The 18,350-nt window shown below is 41.2% G+C and overlaps 1 protein-coding gene across 2 annotated transcripts in view; it reads right to left on the bottom strand.

The window, feature by feature from the left end:
* LOC140187480 (NADPH--cytochrome P450 reductase-like) overlaps positions 1-18,350 on the bottom strand; it is a 102,159-nt gene that overhangs the window by 14,476 nt on the left and 69,333 nt on the right. For both annotated transcript variants that reach the window (XM_072242810.1, XM_072242811.1), the window contains exons 9-14: positions 13,320-13,418; positions 5,331-5,447; positions 3,983-4,101; positions 3,105-3,286; positions 2,447-2,596; positions 705-972 (exon numbers count right to left, since the gene is read on the bottom strand). In XM_072242810.1, the coding sequence (XP_072098911.1) occupies positions 705-972; positions 2,447-2,596; positions 3,105-3,286; positions 3,983-4,101; positions 5,331-5,447; positions 13,320-13,418 (935 nt within the window). The remainder of the gene's footprint in view (positions 1-704; positions 973-2,446; positions 2,597-3,104; positions 3,287-3,982; positions 4,102-5,330; positions 5,448-13,319; positions 13,419-18,350) is intronic.

The following is an 18,350-nucleotide window of genomic DNA, read 5'->3' on the forward strand; positions in this document are numbered from 1 at the left end:
ATTCACCCAGATGATAGTGAATCTTTGGAATTATCCAAATGAGCTGTTAAGACTCATGTTGAGTGTATTAATAAAGGGATCAAGTTTTAAATTTTTTCCCCCGATCTTAAGATTGTTAGTTAATGCAGGAAAGTGTTGCCGAAATAAAACAAAAATCAGTTGTGATTGCACTGAATGATGGAGCGAGCAGAAAGAATAAACAGCTGTCTCCTGCTTTTATTTGCTGGGCTTGGGCTGCATCCTGACCAGCAGCGGCTGTGGGTCATTTCTGATAACACTGTGTCCAGACCTTACGGTCACATTATATAATCCCAGATCCCACAGCTCAGAATCGTAGCCATACCAGTCCTCAGAGGCAGCCTCTGCACATTACCTTGCATCTCATATCAAGGCCTGCAGCGGTGAGATTAGGTTAACTATCTCGGTGTGGTGGGAGCTCCTGTGCAACAGTGGGGCGGAAAGGTTCTCTGCACAGTCCAAGAACCCAAATAAAATATAATGGCCTCTATTGTCACAGACTGCACTAGCATTCTTATTCCTTGCACTAAACAAGGCAGGCAGTAGTATGCAGGAGTGGGCATGTATTAGGAATCATCTCAAAAGGAGCTAAAAAGAGTACAAGGAATGTCATAATCAGCACGACACTTACAGTGCAAAAGGAACAGTGGTCTGCAAACATTAGAAGTATGATTTTCATCCTGTACCTTGTTGCTTCAGCCAGGCTCGTTCTTGAATAAAACCAACGAAGGGAGCAATGCCTGTGCCAGGTCCGATCATAAGGATGGGCGTGCTAGGTTTGTAAGGTAGCCGGAACTGAGATTTCCTTACATACATTGGGACAGTGGGCTTGTGGCCGTTATCTGTTGGCACTTTGTTGCGTAGCCAGGTTGTTGCAACACCTCTGTTGGTACGCCCTGTTTTCGATACATATTCCACCACAACCGCACAGATATGAATTGAACTGGAGTGAACCTAAAGCAAACATTTTAAAACCATTTAAAATATGACATTAAAGAATACAAACTCATTAACAAATAGAAAATTAATTTACAAACATACTAAATAAGGTGACGTTGGTTGATTAAGGGATAAGTAACTTCAGTTACTGTGTGGGTGCCCAGATTTCTTCCCAGAAACTCAGGATGCCTGGATTGGTAGATTAACTGGCTACAGCAAGTTACCAGCTATCCTTTGATGGATACGTATCAAAGTACATGTTCGTGTGATAATGGAGTGGCTCACAGTTGGTATAGACCCTTTGGGTCACAAGTCTTTCTGCTGTGAACACAAGGTATATTGAATAACAAGGATTTGAGTTTCCCTGACCAAAGTAATGCTGCAACATCTGTTCAACTATCAAGACAAGGTTGTGATTTTATACCATAAAGGTACTGCAAAGTAAATCATTCCCTAAATAGTGCATTACAGGGCAAAATTTAGTCATGTTATCATGTGTCTGCTGTGATGCTTGAACCGTCAAGTAGGAAGTGTTGTTTTGAGTAGACTGCAGGTAACTGGCCTTAACTCCAATCACCTCTCTTCAAGCCACAGCGGGAAATTAAGGCAATCAGGTGTTCCCTCTGATGTCCAGTTTCAAATGGGTTTTCCCAAGCAAACTTTATTAATCATTCAGCTTCTAGTCCTGCAGAATAACGTCAATGACCTGCAAGGTCAGCAGTGTATTAGTCCTAGGATACATGCAGTGCCAATCATTGGACTAAATTAACTCAACTTAAGGAATCCATATTCAAACAAAACGGCTTTTACAAAAGACCATTGTTTATTTTTACTATTCTATACAAGAAAACATGCAATGAAGAAAATGGTTTATCGGTGTAATGGGGCAAACACCATACACAAACTCTGTGCTCTTAAATGGTCCTGAAAGTGAGCTGACAGTTGCAAGTAGCCATATGAAAAACAGCACATCCCACTGTCTATTCACCATAAAGCACGAATCTAGCTCAATTTAAATGCAGTTGATCAGATAAATTTAAAATTATTCATCCATGCATTTTTAAAATGAAATTTTAAAATTGATTTACTGTACAACGTCATGTTATAAATAGAAACATAGAAAATAAGTGCAGGAGTAGGCCATTCGGCCCTTCGAGCCTGCACCGCCACTTATTATGATCATGGCTGATCATCCAACTCAGAACCCTGTACCAGCCTTCCCTCCATACCCCCTGATCCCCATAGCCACAAGGGCCATATCTAACTCCCTCTTAAATATAGCCAATGTACTGGCCTCAACTGCTTCCTGTGGCAGAGAATTCCACAGATTCACCACTCTCTGAGTGAAGAAGTTTTTCCTAATCTCGGTCCTAAAAGGCTTCCCCTTTATCCTCAAACTGTGACCCCTCGTTCTGGAAATGGCTTCCATGAATTACTATTTTTCTATAAAATCAATAATCATTTGACAGAACTTCTCAGCTCATCTCACCTTTGAAGATGAAGCAATAGAGTAGTAGCGGGCCTGTAATCGGGGCAACAGCTCACAGAGGTGATCAATGGGAGGGCGGAGAGACTTCAAGTCTTCCAGGATGGCCAGAATGTTCCTTCTATCTTCTACCACCCACTTCAAGTATTGGGACTGAAAGACAACACAGTCACTTCAGAGCTGGCCCAATGGAAGCCTTCCATGCTGCCATTGTTTTTCAAATCAAGCCAACCATTCACGAAAATACATTAGCCTACTGTATACAGATAGCATCAACTCAAATAACCATAGCACATACATTTATTAACGCAAGCCATATTCACGCAGATAAACAGAATAGTTTATTCTGTTATAGTCACTGCATTGTGACTATTTTATAGCACCGTTATCATCTTACAATTTTTCCAAGGCAGTTACTACTGACTCAAACCACACATTAGGATAGGTAAATAAAAATTAAAACAGGTTGGTCTGTTTAAAGGAGTCTTAATTAGGGACAGGAATTGAAAGGTTTGAGAGAGAAACTGTAAAGTTTAAAAGGTAGAGTATTGAGAATAGATCATTGAAGGCAAATGCTGTAACTAATGATTGAAAAAGTTCACTAGATACCTAAAAAAACATTTGCCTAACAAGGTTCTTTGTAATTACTGACACGCTTTACCTTGCCTTCTGGGGAGGAAGAAGCCATTTCCCGCATGAAATCTTGCTCTTTGGGGTCTGATGCATACTGTGCCAGCTCATACAGGACGTTAGTACGTGGAGGATTGGTGATATCCAGATAATGCGACAGTGCTGTCCGGTACGTGGTTGGGCATGGGAATGGATGACTTTTATTGGACTCCTCTAGAACCATACAACCACAAATGAATAATTAACAGCACACTCATAGTCACAGTAGAACATTCATTGCAATGAGGATTAATAAAGATGTGCATTCAGAACATTCAGAAAAACTGATTTCAAGCAAAACAAGGTGAAGCTTAAGGTTTTAAAAGTTCTTAGAAAGGAAACTGAATTCCACTTCTTTTGAATAGATTTGCTGCAGATTACATGTCTTATGCACAACATACCTTAATTAAATTAATTTTAATGTGCAGAAAGAAATAAAAAGGTTGGAAATGTAAAAAAGATTTTTTTTTTTTTTAAAAAAAGTGTCACTGCTGTTGGAAAAGTACTGCAGTTAGCTATAGTTCTTTTGAAAATTCCAGGTGTATACTCACTGATTTTGAATTATTTTCCCAATCCCTCACATTGTGATCAGGTCTGAAATTTCATGATCAAATCACAATGAACTCAGTGCTTACATAGCCAGTGGCTTTTACTGCGCCATATTTTGGTTACATTAAACATTACAATATTAACAGTTAAAATTGGTTATACTACGTTTTAGGTAAATTGTCCCTTTCACTCACAAATTAACCAATTTTTCAATTTGAATAGGAGCCATTTATATACTGTCACTCAACATATAGTCATTTTTTTCTCCTACTTTTCCTTTTCTTACGACTTACCTAATTATGAAGCTTACTTTACACTTACCATCAAGATTCTTTAAAGAAAATACTACATCCAATTCTGAGTTCAGCACTTTGCCAATTTCAGTGACAATTGTTGAATCATTCACGGGGAACACTGCCACATGATCACCACTCTCATATCTACAACAGGAAGGAAAGCAACCATAAAAAAGTAAGAAACACAAGTGTAAATAACCACATACCTACTTAGCTGGTCTTAAAGGTCATGCTGGAACTAAACACAGATTGTTAATACATGGGTATCATGTTGATTTAAAGTAAATGAAAAAAAGATTAAAGGAAATATGAAGATAGATCTAGAATGTCATCGGGTTTGAAAAGAACTCCTTGAACGCGTGGTACAGACAGAAACCCTTACCACATTTAACAAGTGGCAAGTCATAACTCTGGGTGGTTCACTGTGAAGGATTAAATGCGGCAAGACAGAAATAGATTGGGCAACTCTTTTGATTAGCAATGACAACAGTTACAATGGCCTTGTTTGTGTGATAAGTTTCTATAGTTTCTTAGTACAAGACAAATTATGTAAAATGGCATGACAAACTATTTAAAAGGAATGTTTGACAGGAAAAAATCATTATTTCTATGCTGTGGGGCTTTAAACATCCTCCTCCACAACACAATTGCTGTACTCACATAAACACTGATCAAGTAAAGTGAATGTTGAATCTTATTGTAAGAAGGTTAAAGAGCAGAACTATGAAGTCTTGCAACACACATGCAAGGCTTTGGTGAGACATTAGAACTACAAGTTAATCTCTTACTAGCTCTTCTTTCAGTTAGTCCTGACGAAGGGTCTCGGCCTGAAACGTCGATTGTACCTCTTCCTAGAGATGCTGCCTGGCCTGCTGCGTTCACCAGCAACTTTTATGAGCACAGTTTTGGTTTGTTTTAAGGAATAACATACTTGGAGAAGGTGCAAGTTACACTAGATAGATTCCAAGGATGAGGGCTTTGTATTACGAGGAAAGATCAATTTGAATAGGCCTTTACTCTGAGATTTAGATGAATGATCCAAGGGGAAAATGCTTCACTGGTGAAATGGCTATAACTAGGACACACAGAATAAAGGCACTTGCAATACTCGGCACGTAAAACTTAGACATGGGCTCAAGCTTGTGAATCTTTAGAATTCTCTTCCTCATTGGGTTGTTGAACAGTCAAAATTTCAGACTGCAGCTAAATCCAACATTAGAGAATGAGGTAGAAAAGCGTTAACAAGGATGAGATTAAAATGATTGTATGGAAGACCATATCTGGCTTGTGGAGCCAAAGAGACTCCTCCTATTATAGTTCTTGTTTCATACAAAAGCAAAGGGGCACTCACATACTTGAAGTTGTCACATTACCTTATCTTTGAACCACTGATGTCCAGCTCCAGGTGCATGAGGTGCCGTTCTCCTCCTTTATTCAGTTTTCGATTCAGTGTCACAGGTGCCAAAAATGGGTTCTTTGCATCAAAAGGTCTAGGGTGGACATGAAAACATTGATGAAAAACTTGGTCTAAGAAGAACTTCATCAGATTAATTAGAGAAGAAAGGAAGCCAGGAAGATTGAACTTTCTAAATGTAACAGTCTGGCTACCTTCTGATAAAAGCAATAAAGGCTACTCACTCTCTTCTTCCTGCTATCGATAGTCTTAGAATTCACTACGGCCATAAATTTTTAAACTGGCTTAACTTTTCTTACAATCGCCTTAATGCTTTTTCATATGGATCTTATAATCTTGCCTCTTGAAACAAAACAGGGCAAAATTCTACCACATCAACCAGCTTCACTTTACCACCATATCAACCATCTCGATTTTACTACTCCTCTCTCCAATTCTAACCTCACTCCTTCTGAATGCACTGCTCTCCATCAGTTTATCTACTGATATCTTTTATAAACCCACTGATTCTCACAGCTACCTGGACTCTACCTCTTCTGACCCTTCATTTGGAAAAATGCCACTCCTTCGCTCAATTCCTCCATCTCTGCCACATCTGCTTTCAGGATGAGATTCTTCATTCCAGAACTAATGAGATGGTCTCCTTCTTCAAACAAAGGGGCTTTCCTTCCTCCATCGTCAACGTTACCATCACCCATACCTTTTCCATTTCCAACATGTCTGTCTTCACCCCATCCAGCCGCAACCCCACCAGAGATAGGGTTCCTCTTGTCCTCACCTACCACCCCACCAGCTCCATGTCCATCACATAGTTCTCTGCAACTTCCGCCATCTCCAGCAGGACCCCACCACCAGGCACATCTTTCCCTCCCCTAACTTTCTACTTTGCCCAGGGGTTGCTCCCCACCCACTGATCTCCCTCCTGGCACTTATCCTTGCAAGTAGAACAAGTGCTACACCTGCCACTACACCACCTTCCTCATTACCATTCAGGGCCCCAAAGAGTCCTTCCAGGTGAGGTGACATTTCACCTGCGAGTCTGTTAAGGTCATCTACGGTATCTGGTGCTCCCAGTGCGGCTTCATGTATAATCAGTGAAACTCGACGTAGATTGGGAGACTGCTTTGCCGAGCACCTATGCTCTGCCCACCCCCTCCAGAAAAAGCTGGATTTCCCAGTGGCCACACCCATTTGAATTCCACTTCCCATTCCGACATGTCAATCCATGGCCTCCTCTACTAGCGCGATTAGGCCATACTAAGGTTGGAGGAGCAGCACCTTGTGTTCCGTCTAGGTAGTCTCCAACCTGATGGTGTGAACATAGATTTCTTGAGCTGCCGTTAATCACCTCTCCCCCAATTCACCATTCCCCATTCCCTTCTCTCACCATAGCATTACCTGACCGCCACCTCCCTCTGGTGCCCCTCTCTCTTCCTCGGCCTTCTGCCTTCTCCAGCCCTTTATCTCTTTCACCAATCCACTTCACCCTTCCCCCTCTCCTGGTTTCACCTATCAACTACTACCTACTTCCTCCCCTCCCCCCACTTTCTTACTCTGATTTCTCATCTTTTCTATCCATTCCTGAAAAAGGATCTCAGCCCAAAACCTTGACTGTTTACACTTTTCCATAGATGCTGCCTGGCCTGCTGAATTCTTCCAGCATATTGTGCGTATTACTTTGATTTCCAGTATCTGCAGATTTTCTCTTTTGTGGGAAAACCAGATTATTCATCTTGCCTGTCCAGATCTGTCCCGCTCTCCAGTTCATTGGCTATAGAACCACAGCTTTCATTTTGTCCCCCTAAACGTGTATCCCACTGCCTTTAGAAAGCCCTTTTAAAAGTGATTCAAATATCTAGTTTTCATTTTGCCATAGAAACCCATTGCAGATTCTGTTATAGCTTTCCTTTGTACTATCTGAATGAAATGATTTGTAGGGATGGCAGACAAAACAGGTTCTCACTGTACTTCCGTACATTTGACAATATAACTCAATTTAATTTACTATCATCCGTCAACATCATTATTTGAAATTCTAGATTGAGGAGCAGAGCATCAGTTGAGATCATGACATAAAACACTGCATTGTTTGACTTGCAGGTTAAGTAACATAATATTTTGTAACGAGTGATGCATTTATCAGGAATTTGCCAGTGCAATTCAATGACAGAGTAAAATAGGTTCTTCATGCCTTCCATTTCAGCATCAAGATCTTCAACACTACAAGACATCAGAGAGCAGGGGGAGACCAGATAGAAGTTTATATAATTATGAGAGGCATAGATAGGGTAGACAATCAGAATCTTCTTCCCAGGGTAAAAATATCAAAAACTAGAGGGCATAGCTTTAAAGGTGAGGGTGGGAAAGTTTCAAGGGGATATGCAGGGAAGTTTTTCCTGTTACACAGAGTGCTGTAACATGCTGACACGAGTGGTGGTGAAATGACATAAGATAAAGGCATTCTGGAAAGGCACATGAATTAGGGGAATATGGATCATGTGCAGGATTAATTTAATTGGCATTGTGCTTGGAGCAGATATCGCGGGCCAAAGGGCCTTCCCTGATGTTGTACTGTTCTGTTCTATGTTCTAATATCCCAGCAAGGGATCTTAATCTACAGTTCACTTCACAGAGACGAGGTTTAGCAATTGACAACTTGTATAAGAAATGCTGAAAGTGACTAAAGTGTGGATGGAGTTACATGTGTTTCCAGTGTGACTAAGATCAAAAGATTGGAAATCCTGATACAAAAACCGCGTACTTTACAATATCAAAAGTTGAGGTAAGTCAGACTGAATGTGCATTTTTGTAGAATCTTCAAAAGGTTTGAACAAAATACACCCACAAAAGCATGCTGCAGTTACTTCTGCTATTTTACACATCATCGAAAAATGTATTCTTACTACCGTTTTGGCTTCTTGACACAATACAAAATTCAATTTGAATCTTAAATAGTCTCAACCTCTGCATCATATTAACTTTCTAAACCATAATAATTTTATGCTAAAAGCAAGAAAAGTAAACACTAACTTAAAAGGACGTCAATGATTTTTAGGGCTTAGGGTGCCTCTACATTCATACCTGAACTCGAGGGGGAGCAATATCCTTGCAGGTAGGCTTGCTAGCATGGTTCGGGAGGGTTTAAACTAATTTGTGAGGGGGCTGGGACCCAGAGCAATAGAGCAGTGAAAGAAGTGCATGGAGTAAAGCCAGATCTAACATACAGAGAGGCTTTGAGGAAAGAGAAGCAGAATAAACGGTGTAAAGACAGTAAGGTAGAAGGGCTGAAGTGTGTGTACCTCAATGCAAGAAGCATCAGGAACAAAGGTGATGAACTGAGAGCTTGGATACATACATGGAATTATGATGTAGTGGCCATTACAGAGACTTGGCTGGCACCAGGGCAGGAATGGATTCTCAATATTCCTGGATTTCAGTGCTTTAAAAGGGATAGAGAGGGTGGAAAAAGGGGAGGAGGGGTGGCATTACTGGTCAGGGATACTATTACAGCTACAGAAACGGTGGGTAATGTAGTAGGATCCTCTTTTGAGTCAATATGGGTGGAAGTCAGGAACAGGAAGGGAGCAGTTACTCTGCTGGGGGTAGTCTATAGGTCCCCTGGTAGCAGCAGAGATACAGAGGAGCAGATTGGGAGGCAGATTTTGGAAAGGTGCAAAAATAACAGGGTTGTTATCATGGGTGACTTTAACTTCCCTAATATTGATTGGCACCTGATTAGTTCCAAGGGTTTAGATGGGGCAGAATTTGTTAAGTGTGTCCAGGATGGATTCCTGTCACAGTATGCGGACAGGCCGACCGGGGGAATGCCATACCAGATCTAGTACTAGGTAATGAACCGGGTCAGGTCACAGATCTCTCAGTGGGTGAGCATCTGGGGGACAGTGACCACTGCTCCCTGGCCTTTATAATTATCATGGAAAAGGATAGAATCAAAAAGGACAGGAAAATTTTTAATTGGGGAAAGGCAAATTATGAGGCTATAAGGCTAGAACTTGCGGGTGTGAATTGGGATGATGTTTTTGCAGGGAAATGTACTATGGACATGTGGTCGATGTTTAGAGATCTCTTGCAGGATGTAAGGGATAAATTTATCCCAGTGAGGAAGATAAAGAATGGTAGGGTGAAGGAACCATGGGTGACAAGTGAGGTGGAAAATCCAGTCAGGTGGAAGAAGGTAGCATACATGAGGTTTAGGAAGCAAGGATCAGATGGGTCTATTGAGGAATATCGGGAAGCAAGAAAGGAGCTTAAGAAGGGGCTGAGAAGAGCAAGAAGGGGGCATGAGAAGGCCTTGGCGAGTAGGGTAAAGGAAAACCCCAAGGCATTCTTCAATTATGTGAAGAAAAAAAAGATGACAGGAGTGAAGGTAGGACCGATTAGAGATAAAGGTGGGAAGATGTGCCTGGAGGCTGTGGAAGTGAGCGAGGTCCTCAATGAATACTTCTCTTCGGTATTCACCAATGACAGGGAACTTGATGATGGTGAGGACAATATGAGTGAGGTTGATGTTCTGGAGCATGTTGATATTAAGGGAGAGGAGGTGTTGGAGTTGTTAAGATACATTAGGACAGATAAGTCCCGGGGCCTGACGGAATATTCCCCAGGCTGCGCCACGAGGCGAAGGAAGAGATTGCTGAACCTCTGGCTAGGATCTTTATGTCCTCGTTGTCCACGGGAATGGTACCGGAGGATTGGAGGGGGGCGAATATTGTTCCCTTGTTCAAAAAAGGTAATAGGGATAGTCCGGGTAATTATAGACCAGTGAGCCTTACGTCTGTGGTGGGAAAGCTGTTGGAAAAGATTCTTAGAGATGGTATCTATAGACATTTAGAGAATCATGGTCTGATCAGAGACAGTCAGCATGGCTTTGTGAAGGGCAGATCATGTCTAACAAGCCTGATAGAGTTCTTTGAGGAGATGACCAGGCATATAGATGAGGGTAGTGCAGTGGATGTGATCTATATGGATTTTAGTAAGGCATTTGACAAGGTTCCACACGGTAGGCTTATTCAGAGAGTTAGAAGGCATGGGCTCCAGGGAAGTTTGGCCAGGTGGATTCAGAATTGGCTTGCCTGCAGAAGGCAGAGGGTGGGAGTACATTCAGAGTGGAAGATTGTGACTAGTGGTGTCCCACAAGGACCTGTTCTGGGACCTCTACTTTTCATGATTTTTATTAACGACCTGGACGTAGGGGTAGAAAGGTGGGTTGGCAGACGACACAAAGGTTGGTGGTGTTGTAGATAGTGTAGAGGACTGTCAAAGATTGCAGAGAGACATTGATAGGATGCAGAAGTGGGCTGAGAAGTGGCAGATGAAGTTCAACCCGGAGAAGTGTGAGGTGGTACACTTTGGAAGGACAAACTCCAAGGCAGAGTACAAAGTAAATGGCAGAATACTTGGTAGTGTGGAGGAGCAGAGGGATCTCGGGGTACATGTCCACAGATCCCTGAAAGTTGCCTCACAGATGGATAGAGTAGTTAAGAAAGCTTATGGGGTGTTATCTTTCATAAGTCGAGGGATAGAGTTTAAGAGTCGCGATGTAATGATGCAGCTCTATAAAACTCTGGTTAGGCCACACTTGGAGTATTGTGTCCAGTTCTGGTCACCTCACCATAGGAAGGATGTGGAAGCATTGGAAAGGGTACAGAGGAGATTTACCAGGATGCTGCCTGGTTTAGAAAGTATGCATTATGATCAGAGATTAAGGGAGCTAGGGCTTTACTCTTTGGAGAGAAGGAGGATGAGAGGAGACATGATAGAGGTGTAAAGATAATAAGAGGAATAGATAGAGTGGATAGCCAGCGCCTCTTCCCCAGAGCACCACTGCTCAATACAAGAGGACATGGCTTTAAGGTAAGGGGTGGGAACTTCAAGGGGGATATTAGAGGAAGGTTTTTTACTCAGAGAGTGGTTGGTGCGTGGAATGCACTGCCTGAGTCAGTGGTGGAGGCAGATACACTAGTGAAGTTTAAGAGACTACGAGACAGGTGTATGGAGGAATTTAAGGTGGGGGCTTATATGGGAGGCAGGATTTGAGGGTCGGCACAACATTGTGGGCTGAAGGACCTGTACTGTTCTATGTTCTATTCATTTGAACAAGGGCTTGGTTTAATTAATTTAGAAGATCATACTGTGTACTGTACTCAGTATTGCATTAAATACTAGTATAGCTCATGTGTTCATCAAATAGGCTTGAACTAAATGAACCAAGTCAATGGGCCCAAGATTAGTAGTTTTGGTTTTATGACTAAGACATGCATTCCATGAACTTTATTCAGTTAAGCAAGGTGATCAGCTATCCACATTCCACAGACAGCTTCACTCAGTTTTCATGCTTCCAATTCAATAACTAACCATGTGTCCAGCCATCAACTTGCCCTTCAGAAACTATAGGAAGCAACATTTCCACCATAATTACCTTTAACGCGATGCTCAAGAGACTGCATCTTCAGAGCCCCTACCCCAATCCCTATATATTCACAACTGCGTGGCCAGATTCCGCTCCACATTCCATCTACAAGTCTGCAGATGACATCACTGTGGTGGACAGAATCTCAAACAACGATGAGTACAGGAAGGAGAAACAGTCAGCAAAATTAATGAGTTGGTCATTGAATTCAGAGAGAGGGGCAGTACTCATGTTCCCGCTTACATCAATGATGTGAAGTCAAGAAGGTTCCTAAGAGTGAACGTCACCAGTAGTCTGTCTTGGTGGATGCTATGGCCAAGAAAGTGCAGCCTCCATAATGATGCCCAACTCCTTACTTTGAAACTTTAAGACTCCTGGTTTCAGTACCCCAGCCAATGGAACTATCCCTCCCACACCCACTCTATCAAACCCCAAGAATTTTCTAGATTCCAGTGAGATCATCTCTTATTTTCTGAGCAGGAGTATAGGACCACTCCTTTTAAACTCTTGTTATATGATAAACCATCTTCAGAATCGATCCAGAGAGCCTTCACGGCTGCCTTAATTGCCAGGAAGTGAAACCAAATCTGTGTACAATCCTTCAAATGTGGTCTCAGCAGGGCCCTACCTAAATAGAGCAAGACACTCAGATTCTCTTAAAATAATTATCATTGTTTCAATGAATCAAGCAGTACCATGGTTCCTCTGAACACCAATACTTTTCAATCTTCCTACATGGAAAATGCACATTTTCAAAGTGAATCACATTGAATTCCATCTGCCATGTCCTAACCCATTTACTTCACCTATCTACACTGCCCTGAAGCCACTATGCACCACACTTAGTCCATAGCTTTGAATCAGCAGCAAATCTGGAACTCCTCAAATTCCTGACAGGTTCTCAGCAGTCTAGATTTTTCTATGAAATAAATAATGAGCAGATTTTTCTCAAAGAAAAGGCAGCTTTGGGCATGAAGCAACACCTGAAAAGTAAAGTTGACCTCATAAGTTGTGCACAAAGAATAGGAAGTGATAGTAAGGCAGAAGTGTGAATCAACCAGATTTCAATACTTACAAAACCCAGCCACATAAACATGAGTTCTGTTCATGGGATGAAAACAGTTTATGATCTTTATAACCATAAAATTATTGTGTAATCACTTCTGTTGCAAGCTACAATCCAATATTTCCATGACATGTATCAAATTAAGTAAGGTAACAACTGATGGACATAAGCAGGATTCATTGGGTATATTTAAAGTGGAGTTCATACGTTCATAGAAACGGTGTCAAAGTTTACAGGGAAGGAAGGAAAATAAGGGTTGAGAGGGAAAATAAAATCAACCATGATCAAAAGGTGGAGCAGATATGTTGGGCTAAATGACCTAATTCTGCTCCTATGTCTTATGTTCTTAAATCAACCAGTAATCTATTGTTTGTACTGAAGATAGGATTACTGCTTGTTCAGTGATTTTAGCAAAAGCAGAAATCACGAAGGTAATTGTCAAGAACACTCACGGTTTCTGAATTTCATAAGATTTGAGACGTCCCATTTCTCCAGTGTAGACTGCATTCATGTTGATGTCATTATGCAGTACCAAGTCATATTGACGAATACTGCAAAAAAAAGTGAGGTGATTTTATTAAACATTGCTTATTGCAGCAAAGTTAAATGGACTACTCATACGTGGACAGAGTACAGTAAAGATACCTGTGCTTTAGCAGTTCTCCGTATATCTTAAGATATACCTTATAGTCCGGGCACTACTTCAGTTCAAAAAAAGAATCCGTAAGTACATTACAGCTTGGTGTCAAGGATATAAGGACTTGCATGAAGGAAATAGAACACCTCAGGCAAGGCATATTCTCTGACAGCACTGATGATCACAGCAGCAATTGAGGCAGTGTTGCTTAGTACAACTGCAGCTGACTTTAAGTAACCACCAGAAAACACAGAGTCAGGAGTCCCAAGCCAACTCTGCAAAAAGGGAATGGGATGGCAAGAGACTTGTGGGTAATTACTTAGGGCAAGAACCAGCAATTCTTGTACGAAGAATGAGACTATGCACATACTGTGTAAAATAGACTACTGAGACTTAAGCTCACTACATAGGTGTACAATTTTGTATGTGTGAATATTTCAGATGACATGGAAATATAATATAGGAACAGTGAAAATTGATGGCAATGGTGAAATGGTAAAACATTCACAAAAATGCAATGCAGGCGTCGACAAAGCAATTTAATTGGAAAAAGTGTTCAAAAAAAAAAAAAAAAAAAAACAAATTATCAAATCCTGCCAGGGAAGATGATTTGTTTAGTGGCATGCAAAACTTGCAGATTATTTTAATCAACAGCCCTCAAATTATAGAGTACAGATCTGCAACAAGAATTCAAAAAGATGAGACAATCAGCTAGTCTATTGTCTGAGCAATACTAATGGTAGTATTAATAACACAAATATGTCACTTTATGAGAATACACATGGCATGGAAAAATTCTTTAAAATAGTTCAACCAATAAACAAATTTGATCATAGTTACTGAATGCATAGAATCATAGAGTCCCACATTTGACCATGCCTAACACATTTTGTCCAGTATAGCTCACAAATATGATAGTGCTTAAAACAACAACAAAGCTGCAGGCTTAAAAGCAGAACACAAAGTCCTTGGTCAAGATTGTTCGATATACAGGTCATCCTAAGACAAGGACATCTGCTCCTGAACTATTCACAACCGATGCTATCTACAAAGCATGAATGCAGCCATGAACCACGTTCACAGGTGGCAGTGCAGTGGTGCGCAAATCCAAACTGCTGGTCCCAAATGCCTATACAGTATGTATGGGCTGTACACAAGTTGGGCACTTGTAACCTGGGGTGGACTTACAGCAGGAGCTTTCTACATTTGTCAATTCAAAATGGTGAAATACTTTAACTATCAGAAGAAAGGGCACTTCTGCACAAGCTTAGAACAAAAATACCTTGCCAAAGTTATGGTGGTGCACTTCCTACACAAAATAAGTGTTTGCAATAAAGTTATATTGTACTGAAGCTAGTGAGAACAATGGTGCTTCTGACAAAGTTGAGAAACAGAACTTGGCAACAAATAATTAGAAATAAATAGCATAGTGAACTTGAAGTTCATTTGGATGCTGAAAACTTGATAGATGAGACTTTTACTGAGGTGCTACTGCCCAGAGTGCAGTAGATGGGCGACCACCAGAAGTAAATAGGGGTGTGGTAAGAGTTAGTGCAGGGTCCCCTGTGGCCATTCCCCTCAGCAACTAGTATACCCTTATGAATACTGCTGGGGAGAAGACCTATCAGGGCACATCAGCAGCAGCCAGGCCAGTGGCACTGTGGTCGGAATCAGAATCAGGTTTATCACCACCGGCACGTGATGTGAAATTTGTCAGTTCTGAGAGTCAGCAGGGAAGGGAAAAGTCAGGCGGAGCAATAGAGATAGGAGACTCAATAGTTAGGATGAACATCAGAGTCTAGCTAGAGGATGGCGTGTTGCCTCCCAGGTGACAGGTTCCATGAAGTCTCAGAGCAGATGCAGAAGATTTTCAAGAGGGAGGGTGAGCAGCCAGAGACTGTGGTACACATTGACATAGGCAGAAAGGGGGAAGAGATTCTGCACAGTGAGTGTAGGGAAGAGGGTGAAAAGCAGGACAAGATAGTTATCTCTGGATTAATCCCAATAACACATGCTAGTTAGGACAGGAATAGGGTGATATTACAAAATGAGTTGCTACAGAAATGGTGCAGGGGGAGGGATCACTGGGATCTCTTCTGGAGAAGGTATGACCTGTACAAAAAGGATAGGTTACACCTAAACAACAGGAAGACCAATATCCTTGTAGGCAGATTTGCTTGAGAAATTGGGGCGGGTTGAAACTAAATTTGCGTGGGGATGGAAACTAGAGTGATAGAACTGAGAATTGGTTTACAAGTCGATGTAGTGTGTAGTGACACTGAGGAAGGAGAGGGATATGATGGGGCAAAATTTCAGTCAATAGGATGAGATGAAGTGTAATATTGGGGCAAATTCAAAAAGGGTGATGAATACAGGACTGAAGGTGTTATATTTGAATGCAAGCAATACAAGGAATAAGGTAGATAATCTTATAGCGCAGTAAGAAATGAGCAGGTATGACTTTGTAGGCATCACTGAGTCATGACTGAAAGATGATCATAGTTGGGAGCAGAACATTCAAGGATACACCTTGTATCAAAGGACCAGGTAGGTAGGCAGAAGGGATGGTGCATCTGTTGAATAAAAGATGAATTCAAATCCTTAGAATAAGATGACATAGGATTGGAAGATGTAGAATTGTTGTGGGTAGGGCGAGGAAACAGCAAGAGTAAAAAGACCCTGATGGGAGTTATATATAGGCCCCTGAACAGTAGCCAGGATGTTGGACATATATTTCCAAAGGGAAATAGAAAAGATTTGTAATAAGAGCAATGTTACGATAGTGATGGGGGTTTTAAGGTAAAGGAAACCACAGGAGACAGTGATCATAATATGATATAATTCACCCTGAAGTATGAGAAGGAGAAAGGGATGATGAGGCTGACAAGATCAGTCAAAGACAGGTTAAAAGCCAAAGGAAGTGCATATAATATAGCAAAAATTAGCAGCCTCATGTGCGGCACCTTGTCATAGGCCTTCTGAAAATCCAATTACACAACATCCACTGACTCTCCTTTGTCTATCCAGCCTGTTATTTCCTCAAAGAGTTCCAACAGATCTGTAAGACAAGATTTTCCCTCAAGGGAACCATACTGACTTTGGCCTATTTTATCAAATGCCATGAAGTAATCCGAACTTCATCCTTAACAATTGACTCCAACATCTTCCCAACTACTGAGGTCAGACTAGCTGGCCTACAATTTCCTTTCTTCTGCCTGGCTCCCTTCACGAAAAGTGAAGTGGCATTTGTGAATTTTCCAGACCTCCAGAACCAGGCCAGAATCTATTAATTCTCGAAAGATCACAATCTCTTCAGCTACTTTTTTCACAACCCTAGTGCCCATACAATCTGGTCCAGGTGGCTTATCTATCTTCAGAAATTTCAGTTTCTTCAAGCACCATCTCCCTAGTAAGAGCAACTGGACTCACTTCTGCCCGCATCCTGGCTACTGTTCAGAGGACTGTATATAACTCCCATAAAGGTTTTTTTTAAAACTCTACCCTCAAGGATTCTGTATCTTCCAATCCTATGTCACCTCGTTCTAAGGTTTCAATTTCACTTGTTACCAACAGAGCCACCTCATCCCCTCGGCCTACTTGCCTGGTCTTTCGAAACAAGGTGTACTCTTGGACATTAAACTCCCAGCTATAATCTTCTTTCAGCCATGACTCAACGATGCCACAATGTCTTACCTGCCAATCTCTAACTGAAATACAAAATCATCTATCTTATTTTGCACTGTGTGCATTCAAATATAACACCTTCAGTCCCTGTATTTGTCTCCCTTTTTGATTTTGTTCCATTATACTGCAACTCTTCACATTGACTGCAATTTTGCCCTATCATCTGCCTGTCCTTCTTCACAGTTTCACTGCCTATGCTTGTTTACCAGCTGTCCCATCCTCAGCCTTAGCACCTAGATTCCCACTCCTCTGCCAAATTAGTGTAAACCATTCCCAACAGTTTCAGCAAACCTGCCTGCAAGGATATTGATCCCCTCGAGTTAAGGTGTAACCCATTGCTTTTGTACACGTCATGCTTTCCCCAGAGATATCAATCTGATGCCCTGCTCCCTGCACCAGTTCCTTAGCCACAAATTCATCTTCCAAATCATCCCAAACAATCATACACTTGTACAGAAATTATTTTCATCTTGGGCTTAAGAGTAAATGTCAATGGATGAAAACCAATTAAGGAAGTAAAACCAAATGCAAGGCAAATAAAAACCTCAACAACCCTGTAGGTCATATGGCATTATGACACAGCACAGAGCAATGAAATTGCTAAAATAGGGCCTGTGAAACAATTATTGGAATTGTGCACGTTTACAACAATATATTGATTAACAAACCTTTGTCATCTACGGAACAATGCTACATTCCACACAGGCTAAATTTCTGCTATGTTACTACTGAAGAGAAGACACAATTGAGCTTACTTCAGACAATTCTTGAGGGAAGAGTGTAACAGAAACAAAACTGTTTTAAGCCACAGAGAATTATTTAAAAAATGAAAGTCTTACATTCAGAAATGGGATATTGGATTAACAAAGTTCCAACAAGAAAAGTAGTTTGCATGTAGATTACAACTGCAGTGAAAGATATGTTACTTAATGAGTGCATACCAGATTGATCCCTTACAGATCCCAGAAATGATAAAATATTCCACTGAACTGAATCAAGTGACATCATCCTGAACTTTGTGATAAATTCCTTTACCAGAGACTCAGCAAATCTGCAGAGGTTAGCTCTGAATATGTGAATCAACGTTTCAGAAAGCAGTATAGTTCAAATGTAAGGCCACGTAATATCAGACATCCCGCCCTGCAAAAACCGATTTCAGGGA

This window comes from Mobula birostris, chromosome 25, assembly GCF_030028105.1.
Source record: "Mobula birostris isolate sMobBir1 chromosome 25, sMobBir1.hap1, whole genome shotgun sequence".
In the NCBI taxonomy this organism is placed as follows: Eukaryota; Metazoa; Chordata; class Chondrichthyes; order Myliobatiformes; family Myliobatidae; genus Mobula; species Mobula birostris.